This window comes from Mytilus edulis, chromosome 10, assembly GCF_963676685.1.
Source record: "Mytilus edulis chromosome 10, xbMytEdul2.2, whole genome shotgun sequence".
NCBI classification, from domain to species: domain Eukaryota; kingdom Metazoa; phylum Mollusca; class Bivalvia; order Mytilida; family Mytilidae; genus Mytilus; species Mytilus edulis.
In genome coordinates this window covers 42797327-42811684 of record NC_092353.1, presented here as the reverse complement: position 1 = coordinate 42811684, position 14358 = coordinate 42797327, and the positions used below count along the sequence as shown (strand labels likewise).

Here is a 14358-nt window from a genome sequence, read left to right as displayed (position 1 = left end):
AAAATGCCAAAAGAAGCAAGAGAGAAAACTCCAATCTCAAGATGAATATCCAAAAGAATCTTTACCAGGCTATCCTACATCAGGGCCAGAGGGCAGAGCCAGAAGAATTTGGAAAAGCCCCACCATTTGAGTTTAATTTAGACCCAATGGGTTTTGGAAACAAGGCCATGGCTTAGGCCTTACATACATGTACCTTTGGGACAGACCTTGGGCCATACAATGACACAGAGAACAAAAATCGGCTGTCCGAAGTGAGGAAATAAGCAAACTTGTTTCCTGGTTAGTGTTAAGATAAATATTTTTGTCAAGAATAGTTTTAATTGAAATCAATTTTAAATTATTAAAAAAATGTTATCACCATTTAACATAAGCTTATCAGTCTTCAATGTAAATGTATATTTTCTTCATTTCAATACAGCATTTGTAATGTCAAATGATTCTGTAATTGTTTTGATATCAACATATTACATGTAGCTTAACCTTTCATGTATTTTGGTGTGAGCATTGATTTTTATAGATTCAGGAAAAATATTTTTTTTGTGTAAGAAAATTTGTTGCTTTGAAAAGGTCTGCAGTCAAGCCTCTAATTTTTTTGGGGGTTCATAACTAGAATTTCCTATATGATAGCAACGAAAATCGCATCCGACATATCAACTTATTATATATAAGAGCTTTTTGTTTTACAGTGACTTGACTGTTAGTGTTGCTCTCCACCAATTGCAACTCATTCAAAATTTTGACCCAATTGCAATTTGTTTTATTAAACCAAATTGTTCAACTGGTCAGAATATTGAACAAATTGTTCAGTCAAAATGTGAAAGTGCAAGGTGATAAAATAAAATATACTTACAATCCTATAAGACTTTAACTCCACTTTAATGATGTTGTGACAAAATTAGTTTATCAATTTGTATAGTTATATTATAGTCAATTCCATGCTGAAGAGGAACTGTTTATTTTGAATTGCTATAAAATTGTCCAAACTAAGCTTTCATATAGTTTTTCTTTCTAAAAGTATTCTATATTTATAAGAATCAGATACCCTTTTAAATAAAACATCATATATTCAGTAAAATATGTGTAAAATAACAATATGCTATTGATAAGTTTTCAGGGGAGATAACCTAAAATATTATTCTTTTGAATAAAGACTTTGAAAGAAAAGTTATTATCTCCCCCATGGAAACTTCCTACAAACATATATTGCAATTTTACACATATTTTATTGAATATGAAATGTTTTAATTCACATAATGTCTGATTCTTATAAATATAGAATACTTTTAGAAAGAAAAACTATATGAAAGCTTAGTTTGGACAATTTAATAGCAATTCAAAATAAACAGTTCCCCTTCAGCATGGAAATGAATATAATATAACTATACAAACTGATAAACTAATTTTGTCACAACATCATTAAAGTGGAGTTAAAGTCTTATAGGATTGTAAATATGTTTTATTTTATCAGCTTGCACTTTCATGACTTGGCTGTGGTTTTCTACAGCAGTTGGTTCAAATTTCTGACCAGTTGAACAATTTGATTTTATAAAACAAATTGCAATTTGGTCAAAATTTTGAATGAGTTGCAATTGGTGGAGAGCAACACTAACAGTCAAGTCACTGTAAAGAAGTGAAATTGAATGGGTTTTTTTCTGGAACAATAATGGCATAAATTTACACAAGTGTTTATATTTTGCAGGAACAACACTTACAAATGGCGAGCTTGAACGAAAAATAAGTATGCAGCTGAATGAACATAAACAATTACTTGATGAACAAGAAAAAGAAAAGGTAGGAAAAGATAAAGAAGAAACATATTGTGGAATATCAGACAAGGAAAAAGAAGAACAAAGAGTAAGAGAGGAAGCTTTACTGCTAAGACAAGAACAAGAAAGGGCAGAACTAAGAGAGAAAGAAAGAATACAAATGCTAAGACGAGAAGAAGAAAGGAAAATGGATGAGCAAGAAAGACACAGGTTTCTGGAAGAATTAAGAAGAAAAGAAGAAGTAATTTCTGGAAAAAGACAAGTTACCGAAACTGAGGAGATAGAAAATAGATTACAAGAGCAAAAATTGGCAGACGCATATGGTGAATGGAAATCGGCTGAATGGGAATTAGCATTGGAAACAGAACGATTGGAACATATAGCTCGACTTGAAGAAATTGAAAAGTTACGGGAACTTGGTGGTGATAGATTATTGCAAAAGAGACAAAAACAGGAAGAAAATATGTTTAAAAAGTCTGTATCATTCAGGGGAGATAACGAGGTCAAACGAGAACGACCACAGTCAGCACAAGTTCTTAGGTCTGATACTGGTATGTTTATTTTTAAGCGTTATTGTAACATCTATGCTATCAGTGATTATTTTAATGTTTTTAATCAAAACAAATATAATTATCACTGCAATATGCTAAAGGAACAAAATTCAATTTTTTTTAAAATTTACATGCATACAAATTAAAATGCTTATTTTCTGAATTACTTAATTGAATTTCACAAAATTTAACAACATCCATTTTTCTACCAGTTTTACCATCCATCATCAGGGATTTATATATATTCAAATATTCAAATGTTATTGCTCGTAATCATTTGTTGCTTGTTAAACTATGAAAAATATTCATTCATATTCAGAATAAGAACAATTAAAACAATGGATCTTGTAATAATAGCTTCTGAAACGTAGTAAGAATGGAATAAACATCAGTCAATTTCAAGTCGCACTGCAGTGATCAGGGACAGACCACTTGCCTGACAGAAAACAAGTTTATAGCTTCTTGGAAACCGAAGTTTGTGAATTGTGAATTGATGCCTTGAAAATTGGTACCGTTATCCAATCAAAATGAACGTTACAAACAATGTTGTTTTAGAATTACATTTCTCATCTTATTATGTCTATTTTGTTGTAGGTGAAGAACAGTTTGACTACAGGAGATTTGCTGTTGATGATATGGATATGTCCAGGAGAAGCAGATTAGGTCTTTATCGTCGCTCAAGAAATAAGTCCCCTCAGCGACCTGCATGGAAAAAATATTGGAAGAGTGATCCTGCTCCTGAGATCATTGCACCAAATACACATGGTGCATTCAGGGAAACAGCTCTGCAATGTCCTCTAGAAGCTAGAGATCAAAGAGGACAATATATTGGTAAGGAGGTTTAATATCACTTTGAGTTTGTTAACTGGAAAATCCAAATATGGAGCAAAATTCTCTATTAAGGACCGGTATATAAGCTTATCAACACATACTACATTTCATAGGAATTTGGCACAATATTACTGAAAAAGGAAAGAAAATAACTATGAATTTTAAAATAAATTCAAGCTGGCTTATGATAGTGTAATATGATGCACATAAAACTTGCCTTCCTTTCGAAACATGAAAAGAGTGCATTGAAAACCTGCTTTTAAGGTATTTTACTATCATAGATATTATTCTAGCCGAAATGTGGTTGTGAACAGGGGACATTTGTGTTACACTGACACTTCCTGTTTTTAAAATTGGCAAGATTAATTTAAATTCAGAAATTAAGAACCCTTGACCACTGTCAAAATAGTATTATACGGTAAATGTGATGGACAAAATTTCATGATAGGAAATCACTTCTGAAATTATAAATGTGTGGTTTTGTAAAAATCTGTCACCCTTTTTGCATTTATTAAAAAACATTGCAATTATTTTTTGAATTGACAGTGACTATATGCCAAGCAATAAGTATTTTTGTGTCATTTTACAGCTGAATGGACAAGTCCTATGTCTAAGTATGTAGATAATTACGCCACACACGACTATTCCAATTCTGTTGAATTACTCATGAGGCACCCACAACCCCCTCCTCCTAGTAAGACAAGGACAGAAGTCAAACGACAGGTGGTTCAAAGGCATCCAGCAGAAGAGAAGGAGGAAAGACGAATGAATTTTAGGTATAATATTTGTTGTAACCTTTTTGACCTCCTAAGTCTGTTCTGGGACAACGTATTGGCTCCACTTGTTATCCACATTTAAAAAAAAAGATTAAGCTCATGATTGTCTGATATGTGGCCATTTTTTAAAAGTTGTTGCGGCTGTGAAACATGTGAGAGCACAGTCCATATAGAAAAGATGAAAATTGTTGACCCAGACTTTGGCTGCTAGGTTCTATTCGAAAATCATGAAATATTTATTTTAACATTTATCCTTTGTTTTGTTATTAAAAAAACCCATCTTTTATTGCTGTTGTTCATCATAAGTTCACCTCCTTTCAGCCAAAATATGTCTTGACAGGTAACCTACTTTTTTGACCATCAATTTATAATTTATTGATCATTTTTAAAAATTTTGTGACGCCTACTCGAAATCTGTAAAAAATTGGTATCCATCAAAAATAATTGTATGAAATAATTCTTTGCAGGAGGCAGCAGGTACAAAATAGGCAGCAAGCTTGGGACAAAAGGTCAAGACAAGAAGACAGCATGAAAGAATTGATGCAAGACCATCATCGTGATCGTGTGATTGCTCAACTAGAACGTGACCACCAACGGCAAGTCAAAGAACAACAAACTGTAGAAAAAGCAAGGGAAGCTAAGAAACATATCAGTGCTGAGATACGGTCAAAGATAGAGGCTAATCAGCTGAAAGAGAGAGAAAGAGACCAACAACGAATAGATGCTTTGAGGCTGAGGAGAGAAAGAAGGGAGGCAATTCAGGGACAACGAGCTCGAGAAGTGGAGCAAGTTGAAATGAAAAGACAGGTATGAAAATAAAAATATTATGAAATAACATTTTTTTGCTTTAAATGAAAGAAGTTTTCTTTCATGGCACAATGAAGTGCTTATTTTGACAGTTTTATTTATGTATGATGAACTGAATATACAGCTATCGGCTAAAAATAATTTGAGATCCTAAACAAAAGGAAAGCAAGAAAAAAGTAAAATGTCAGTAACATAGAATTTTATATATTTATGTTCATTTCAAATAAATACACATTTTTTTAGTTTTTTTTTAACATATTATTGCTTCATCTCTGACTGCCAAGCAAAATGTAAATTGTGACAGAAACAGTTATTTGAACATCACAAGTGGTGCATGGTAATAGCAGGATAGCAGGATATTCATGTATTAATATTATATATGTTTATTGCATAAGTTTATTTGTACACAGTTTTGTGTGTAAAATTGCTGGTTGCAGGATATAAGTAGAGAAGCTTAAAACTTAAAGTTAGTTATAAAACAGAAAATGTTTTCTTGAATTGATAAGATAGATGATGGAATTTTGGTGTTGTTCCTTAGATTTGATTTCATGATGATTAATTTCTGTGGCTTCCAAAACATAAAAGTGGCATTCTTTGTAAATTAAAATTTCAGGTTTTAATTTCATGAATAAAGTCTATCCACTTAAATATATAGATAAAAACCCAAACTTAAACTCTGCTTTAAAAGTATTAAAAGATTATTTTTATGTTATGATTTCAGGAAGTCAAAGAGAGAAACTCACAAGCCAGATGGGATTCCCATAATCAGAGACTTATATATGAAGATAACCAAAATCATACTGAAGATTGTAGGGTGAGAGCCGCCAAAATAAATCGCATTCAGCATTTCCGTAAATTGGAAGAACAGGGACAAATGAGGAAGGATGCTAGAATCGGAATTACTAATCAACACATAGCAATGTACCAATCTCAAGTGTTACCATAGATACATTGTTCAATAGGTCAAAGGTGAAGGTCAAATTGTATTTGTATACTAGTCTGTTTGAAGAAGTAGAATAATGCTTTTAGATAACTCACTGAATGTGTTAACTGTCTTAAAAAACTAACAAAGGAAGACTTGTTTGCCGTTTTACAAGTACTAGAGAGATTATGAACATGATTTCTTTTTTTAAATTTGCAGTAGAAAAAAATGTGCTCTTTATTTTTAATCAGTAATTATTAGACCCAATACAAATAATCATGATTTCTGATCAGTTATAATTATTGGCTAATCAATGTTTTTTGTGCACACTTCTGAAAATATTACCAGAATGCTTTAAATTCTGAAATTTGTATTTACAGCAGAAGGTACTGTTTGATATTACAAATATAAGTTATCTCCCTTGTATAGTAAACTTTTTTCAAATCCGAGTTATCTCCCTCATATAGTAAAGGTTTGTTGGTATTTTCTGTCTCAATGTAAATATTAAATTAGAATCACCTAGATTAATGCGCACAGATGCCTTATAGATGTAATTGCTCAGTTTTGTTATAGAAGAATTAAATGAATTGTTACATGTATATTTTTATATATGACCCCAGCAAGAATGTGATAGTGTTTTTAGAAATTTATTTTATGTGATGATATGTGATAATGATTTTTGATTACAAAATATGTAAATGTAAAAATCTTTCCCAATTTCATGTTACTCTATAGACCATTTTAAAAGGTTAGATTTGAAGAAAACAAAACCATCTTATTATGGGAAATAAAGGCAACAGTAGGATATGGCTGTTCAAAAATAGATGGAAATGAATAAGAAACAACCATTGATGAATAGAACATTAATATTGATGAATAGAAAACAGATATTAATGAATAAAACATTATTAGAAATGAATAAACATCAATTTGATTTAAATAAAAGATATAAAAGTGTATCATATAAAGTCTTTTTATCATGAACATTCATATTATTTTCAGTTTTACTTTCATTTGTCATCATCATATATTCCAGTATGGAAAATTTGTGATTTATTCGTGTAAAAATGCAATTTTGTGATTTCATTATCATTATGGCATGTGTCTGTCAAACATTTATTTGTGAAAGAATAAGAAAATGTGTGTTGATTTAATTTAAGTTTTAAATTGTAGAATGAACAAAAATTGATTCTGATTTCTTTTGAATCAGAAAATGTATTGTATTGTATAATGAACATCAATATTTTTAGTTATCTCAAATGGAAACACACTTTTATAAATGTGTAGATGTTTTACAAATACATATGTCATTTGTACTGTATAAGGAATGTCTTAAAGTTACAGCTATGCATTTTTACTTTAATTACATTTAAAAGATTTTATCATGAAATCAGGTACTGTCAGTTTCAATTTTTTTTTACCATTTTATATATACAATAAGTAAATGAAGACGGCATTAAATGTTTATTTTCTTATATAAAATGTTTTATCTTCATGCTGTATGATTTATAATTACAGAGCTATTTTATTTCATGAAAACTTTTGTAATATAAATATCTTTGAAGAGTTACGCATCAGATTTTCACATAAGTGTGTATGAAGTTTAGAGCTATTTTTAATGATGATTGATCCAGAGCTATTTTTAGTTTTGTTTGTAGTGTAACTGATACACATACAGTCAAGTCAGGTAAATCATTTGTCTGGTAAGTCCTTGCTTTTTTATCAGACTTATAAAATGAACAGAATTACCGGCCATCATTGTAAATCATTTCATCATGGTGTGGAACTTTTCAAAGGCTTAAATGATCAAAATACCGTCCAAGCTAGTTGTCATTAATCATTATTAAATGTTACCCCAAACAGTCTGTTGTTCTTAACCTGTTTGTGTTTAGATTCATATTGTTTTTATGTTAAATGGAAGTAGTATTGCATATAGGGTACTAAATGGTCATCAGTATTCGATGAAATCATCAAGCTTCAAATGTTCATTAAAATTTCAGAAGAATCTGCAGTTTTCATGTTCTTTTTCATAGTTCCTAAGAAATTTGCTATTAAAATTGAAATTGACTTACTAAAAGAATTTCCTTGTGATAAATTTTTTATAATGACTAAATTTAAATGACGTATAAACTTCTACTAGAAGTGATAGAACACTACAGTCATTCTGAGTAGAAAGTATGATGTTGTTTCAATGTTAGTTTTTTTTACTTCTTGCAAATATTGTAATTCGTGTCTTGCAATTGGCAAACTTAAATGAATAAAACATTTCAATAAATTAATACATAGACAATTTTCATGATATTCCCATCATCCTTTTAAACTTTAAAAACTTTAAATGCTCTTTGTATATATATGTTAGAATCCAGTTTTAGTTCAACTGCCTTGTTTTAAAAATAGAATAGATTTTTTACTTTTATGTACTCAGTTTTTAACTTAGAAAATATTGTTCAAGTTTGATGTAAAAATTATCATACACAGAATGGGATTTGTAATTCTTAGTAACCTGTAAGGAAAAGTGTACATAACTATCCTGAAAAATTCAGAATCAACAATTGAAAACAAAATTGAAGTATATTGATTTTTTTAAATCACAAAATCAAGGGTTGAAAATTATTTTAGAATTTCCTAAAAACTTTTAGAAGGCCTGATAATACTAAAAAACTAAGACATATAAGGCCTGAGATTATTCAGAATTTGAGATATATTACAAATATGTTTCTCCTTTTGTAACAGGTTTTTGGTAAAATTTCCCCGAAGGTCATCATACAAAGCAACTTAGTCCATCTATTACTTTGGGTGTTAAAGAGACTCTAAGTACCTTAACTAACAATTTAAAGATCCAATTTGTGAAGATATTTTTGACACAGAACTTGATACAAAATAGATTCTATTGCTATTTGATAGGGTGGCTCATTAGAAAAAAACATTTTCCTTTTCGCTCTGACATCCAATGTTTTCTCTTGTGATGTTGCCTTATATGGAAATACCTATGATATCCATTATTTGTAATCAAATAGCAATAAGATTTATGTTTTTTGCTTTGCTCAACACATTCCAGTATTTATATTAGTCAGCTAATTTTGGTAGATTTTTCGATTTGTTATTCTTAACATGCATTCATGTAGTACAGATAGTAGAGGCCAAAATCTTCCTAGAAATGTTTTAGTGCTATCATACTGTATTAGTTTAATTACACATAAATAATTCCCAATGAATTCTTCTAGAAATTAAAATTGTTATATTTTTTATATTTTTCTAATTGATTTAAAAAAGGTTTACAAGAAATACATTTGTTAGTTAACAATATTTTTAAAATTAAACTAATTTAGCAAGCGCACAATACCTAGATTAAATTAGTTCTTTCTCTTTTCATTTAATCTGTTGAGTTTTACCATGTCTGATTTAAAACATTTAAACAGACTTTTATATCTATTTGACTTTCAACAGTTTGAGGGATAGTGGAATTATAAGTTAAATTAATGTAACCAGATATAACATTAGGAATCTCTGTCAGTCAGGTCTTTTTTTTTTCGAAAATCAAAATCTTTTTTCCTGTTCTTTATTCATTGTAACAACTTAAGTAAACACAAGGTGGCACTTTTATGATAGACAATTTGAACATTTATTTACAATAGACTGGTATCCTAATAAAATTGAGAGGAATACAGTCATAAAAAATACACAAGAAGTAGCGCCACCTTCTGTTTATTAAAGTTGTTAGATATTGTTATGTTTATGTGTTGTTTATCTGTTAACTATGTCTGTGATAATTGGGGTGTTGATTCACCAGATCAGGATTTTTATAGCTGATTGCTTGAAATAGATTCTGTTGTAGAAAATAAAATTGAAAACATAAAAATGTGTTGTTTTTTCTTACCTGATTCTAATATTCGTTAAAGAGAGATGTATGAATGCTCATCTTGCATTGTAAATGACCGTTAGAGAGTTGTATTTAAAAAGGGCTCCAGGGACCCCGTTCACTTTTATATGGAGCTTCATTTATGGTTTATGTATTGTTAAGTTTGGGGGTCCACTGGTCCTTCCTTTTTGAAAATTCTAGATTCGCAAATGACCATGACAGTGTAATCTATTGTATTAATTTAATATTACACAAAAAGAATTTCATGTTGCACATCGAAAGGAGTAGGTCCGGTAAGGACCGATTTTGGCCTCAAATTTCAGGTTTATCTGACGAAAGATGTTGACCACTTTTTAATCACTTAAGTGTCTATTTAATTTGATTCAAATAATTTATGTGAAAGATTTTAACTAATTTAGTCATTAAAATCGCTCCCATTAAAGCTAAAAATGAAAAATCTACCAAATATGCTGAAAAATATCACTTTTAAGATGGTTTTTGTCAAAAACGAAAGTGGCCACATCCGTGTTCATCCTCAACCTTTATATATGTTATGTATTATCATCAAATACAACTTACATTTAAATATTTTGGATGAACACGAATGCGGCCACTTAAGTTTTACACGGAAACCGTCTAAAATTTAACCAAAATGCTAGAATTGTGAAGATTTCAGTAATTTAGCATGACTTAATGGTGCTAGTACTCGATATATGTACATAGCATTGTCAAAAACAGCCCATATTTATGTAGCGGAAGCATTCTACTGTCCAATAAATAACTTAAAGTATACATTTTAACAATTTTGTAAAACTGCTATATTTTGGGGCCAAAAAGGGGTCTTACTGGACCTACTCCTTTCTTTCACTCTCCAACATACCATTATTTTGTGGCTGTCCAACAATGCAGTTCTCCATTTCTGCGTGTGACCTGTCAGAACCTACCCATTATATTAAGAATTGAATGCTGCCTTTTTATAAATTTATTGTGGTGTAAACATGGTAAAAGCGTTGACTGAAGTACATTTTGTATGAAGCACGGAAGCTGCTGGATGTTGACCAAGCAACAACCAATTATACAATCAAATAAAGAAAACCCTAATACTCATATGCTCTTTAATTAAGTTCTGGCATATGTCTCGACTTTGAGCCCTTACAATTATGTGAATAATTAAATGAAAAAGACCTTATTTAAGTTTTTTGTTACATGATCTCTCCTAATACTTTGAGTAATACCTTAACTGAATTTTGTCAATAAAATCATTGCAAGTTGACATTTTCATTTGACAGAGCTCACCTGAATTGACCTCCTTTTTCATTGAACTATTTCAATGGATTCGTAGTGGCGTGCTTGAGTGCAGGAGGTTCTTGGATTTTAACCGAGGCCGAATCAAATAAGACTAATTTGCTTGTTTCGGGAGGTCATGTATAATAACCCCAGCCGTATCAACCTAGACTTGAATAATGGTATTTGCTGCTTTTCTCATTAAACACGCGACACTATGGAGTTAGAGCAATTTCTGAATTGTTTGAATCAGAATAATTTGTCTGGAGAAGGTGAACTGTCTTACTATGAACTGTTATCTTTTTAACTAATACTTAAAAATCCGGCTCAGTGTGTTGGTCTTGTATAAGGTAGGTTTAAGTTCCAATCACATTTTATCATGTTCTCGTCCTGAATATACGTTTAATTTGTCACTGGATGTGAATGATTCACCATCAATCTTTTGTAACTGTCATACAAGTAAAAGGTTTATTTAGCTAAAAAGTCAGGTTTAGTCCAAAATGTTCTATATAAGAAAATGCCTGTACCAAGTGGAGAAAATGACAGTTGTTTTCCATTCGTTTGAAGTGTTTTCAGCTTTTGATTATGCCATTTAAGACCGGATACGTAGACATGATAAGCGTGTCATGCAAGGCATGCATAACCCACCATGGTAATTAACACTCGGTCCAAATGTTGCAATTGGGAATAGGGCACAATCGGTTTAAGTACAGATCATAAGACTTTACTGGTATCAAAAGATTTTAGACAGCAAACACACGTCGCTAGTGAGCTCATTGAGATATTGATCGTAGTAATGCAGCTCTTAAAGCAGATGTTGATTTATTGACCGTTCAGAAAGAATTTGCAGTCCAGAAACCAGAAGTCCAAGCATTGCCATCCGAAATTGTAACAAATAAAAGTGGAATAAACTCTGTATAATGCAAACACTAGAAAAGTTTCCCTTTGTTTTTACATATAACAACATAGTCTTTCGATTGAGAATTCAAATACTCCAGAATTGCATTCATATGCAACTTTACCGTGTGAAAAAAACAACTTATGTATTACAGTGAGTCTACCACAAGGCTCAAGTATACTTAAACTAAGCTTTCCGATCTTTCCTGGAAAAGAATACTAGTAAATAAATTGAAAAGGACCGTATTTAATTTATTCCACCGAGTTTGTTTATTAGTGGTTAGAGGTTTCAGAGGTAAGTATGAATAATTATACACATTCAGAGATGAGCTACAAATACGGATTGATAAATGCTTAACGTCATGTAAAATAAAGTTAGAATAAGTACAATTACAAACATATATTGCACAAAAATACACAAACATAGCATTAATGTGATTGAAGACAACTTGTTACTTCTGACAACATAACAACCCCAATTACACGTATCATGAAATACTCTGCAATGCACAGCTTGATACTATGACAAAGGGTGAACCCTAATCACTTGGAGCTAGTATTGAAACAACATTCAAGCATGATACAACTCTGAATTTAGAATGTGATTAAATACTTGTATACTTGCTGTCAAAGGAGGAATGTGGTTTCAGATAATTGAGCATTAGCCTATTATGGTCCATTATCATAAATCTAAATACATGTTATATTCAGCATACCAAAGAACCACCAGATTAGAATTTTTAATTAAATCGCATAATGTTTAATTTATCACTGGATGTGAATGATTCACCAATTAATCTTTTGTGAATGTCATACAAGTGAAAAGTTTATTTAGCCATAAAACCAGGTTTAATCTAACATGATCTACATAAGAAAATGCCTGTACCAAATTAGGAAAATTATAGTTGTTTTCCATTCGTTTGATGTGTTTTGAGCTTTTGAATTTGCAATTTGAGACCGGACACGTCGACATGATAAGCGTGTCATGCAAGGCATGCATATCCCGCCATGGTATTTAACACTCAGTCAAAATGTTGCAATTGGGAATAGGGTACAATCGGTTTAAGTACAGATCATACGACTTTACTGGTATCAAAAGATATTAGACATCAAACACACGTCGCTAAATTTTTGAGATATTGAATGTAATAATGCAGCTCTTAAAGGATATGTTGATTTGTTGACCGTTCATAAAGATGTTGCAGTCCAGAAACCAGAAGTTTAAACATTGCCATCCGAAATTGTAGCAAATATAAGTGGAATAAACTCCCTGTAATGCAAACACTAGAAGAGTTTCCAATTGTTTTAACATATAGCAACATAGTCGTTTGATTGAGGATGAATATTTTTTCAACAATGAATCAAATGTATTCAAATACTTCAGAATTGTATTCATATGCAATTTTACCGTTTACAAAATACTTTATCTATTACAGTGAGTCTACCGCAAGCCTCAAGTATACTGAAATTATAAAGCTTTCCGATCTTTCTTGAAAAAGAATAAATAAATTGAAAACGACCGTATGTACTTTATTCCATCCGAGTTTGTTTATTATCGACAAAGAGGTTTCAGAGGTAGGTATGAACGACATTCAGAGATGAGCTTCAAATATGGATTGATAAATGCTTAACGTCTAGTGGCATACATTTCATGTCAAATAAAGTTAGAATAAGTACAAAATATGAGCAATTTTTATTACAAACATATATTGCACAAAAATACACAAGCATAGCATAAATATGATTGAAGAAAACTTGTTACTTCTGACAACATAACAGCCCCTATTACACTTATAATGATATACTCCGCATGGCACAGCTTGATACTATAACAAAAGGCGAAACTTAATTAGTTGGAGCTAGTATGGAAACAACATTCAAGCATGATACAGCTATGAATTTGGAATGTAATTAAATACTTGTATACTTGCTGCCAAAGAAGGACAGTGATTTCAGAATTTAAAATGTTTTAATTGAGCATTTGCTTTTTAAGGTCCAATATTATAAATCTAAATACGTGGTTATGTTCAGCATATCAAAGAACCCCAAGATTTGAATTTTTGATGAAATCACATAAAGTTTAATTTTTGACACCTATGACCTCCATGTGTACTTATTGTGTTAACGCGACAAAATAGTTTGCGATTATAAACTAGAGGCTCTTAAGAGCCTGTGTCGCTCACCTTGGTCTATGTGCATATTAAACAAAGGACACAGATGGATTCATGACAAAATTGTGTTTTGGTGATGGTGATGTGTTTGTAGATCTTACTTTATTGAACATTCTTGCTTCTTACAATTATCTCAATTTACAATTAACTTGGTCCATTAGTTACAGAGGAAAATATTACAAAAATTTACAAAATTTACAAAATTATTAAAAATTGACTATAAAGGGCAATAACTCCTTAAGGGGTCAACTGACCTTTTTGGTCATTTGACTTATTTGTGTATCTTACTTTGCTGAACATTATTGCTGTTTACAGTTTATCTCTATCTATAATAATATTCCAGATAATAACCAAAAACAGCAAAATTTCCTTAAAAATTTCCAATTCAGGGGCAGCAACCCAACAACCAGTTGTCGGATTCATCTGAAAATTTCAGGGCAGATAGATCTTGATGTGTAAAACAATTTAAATCCTGTTTGAATTGCTCTAAATGC

General features: G+C 31.0%; 1 protein-coding gene across 1 annotated transcript in view; it reads left to right on the top strand.

The window, feature by feature from the left end:
• The window catches only part of LOC139492779 (uncharacterized), a gene marked incomplete in the record, with an annotated part of 23455 nt that extends 13943 nt beyond the window's left edge, over window positions 1-9512 (top strand). Inside the window, 8 exon segments of the mRNA XM_071280930.1 lie at window positions 29-88; window positions 90-150; window positions 419-470; window positions 1629-2317; window positions 2912-3148; window positions 3738-3924; window positions 4392-4731; window positions 5453-9512. Coding sequence (XP_071137031.1) covers window positions 29-88; window positions 90-150; window positions 419-470; window positions 1629-2317; window positions 2912-3148; window positions 3738-3924; window positions 4392-4731; window positions 5453-5677 — 1851 coding nt within the window.
• Between the last annotated feature and the right edge of the window lie 4846 nt (window positions 9513-14358).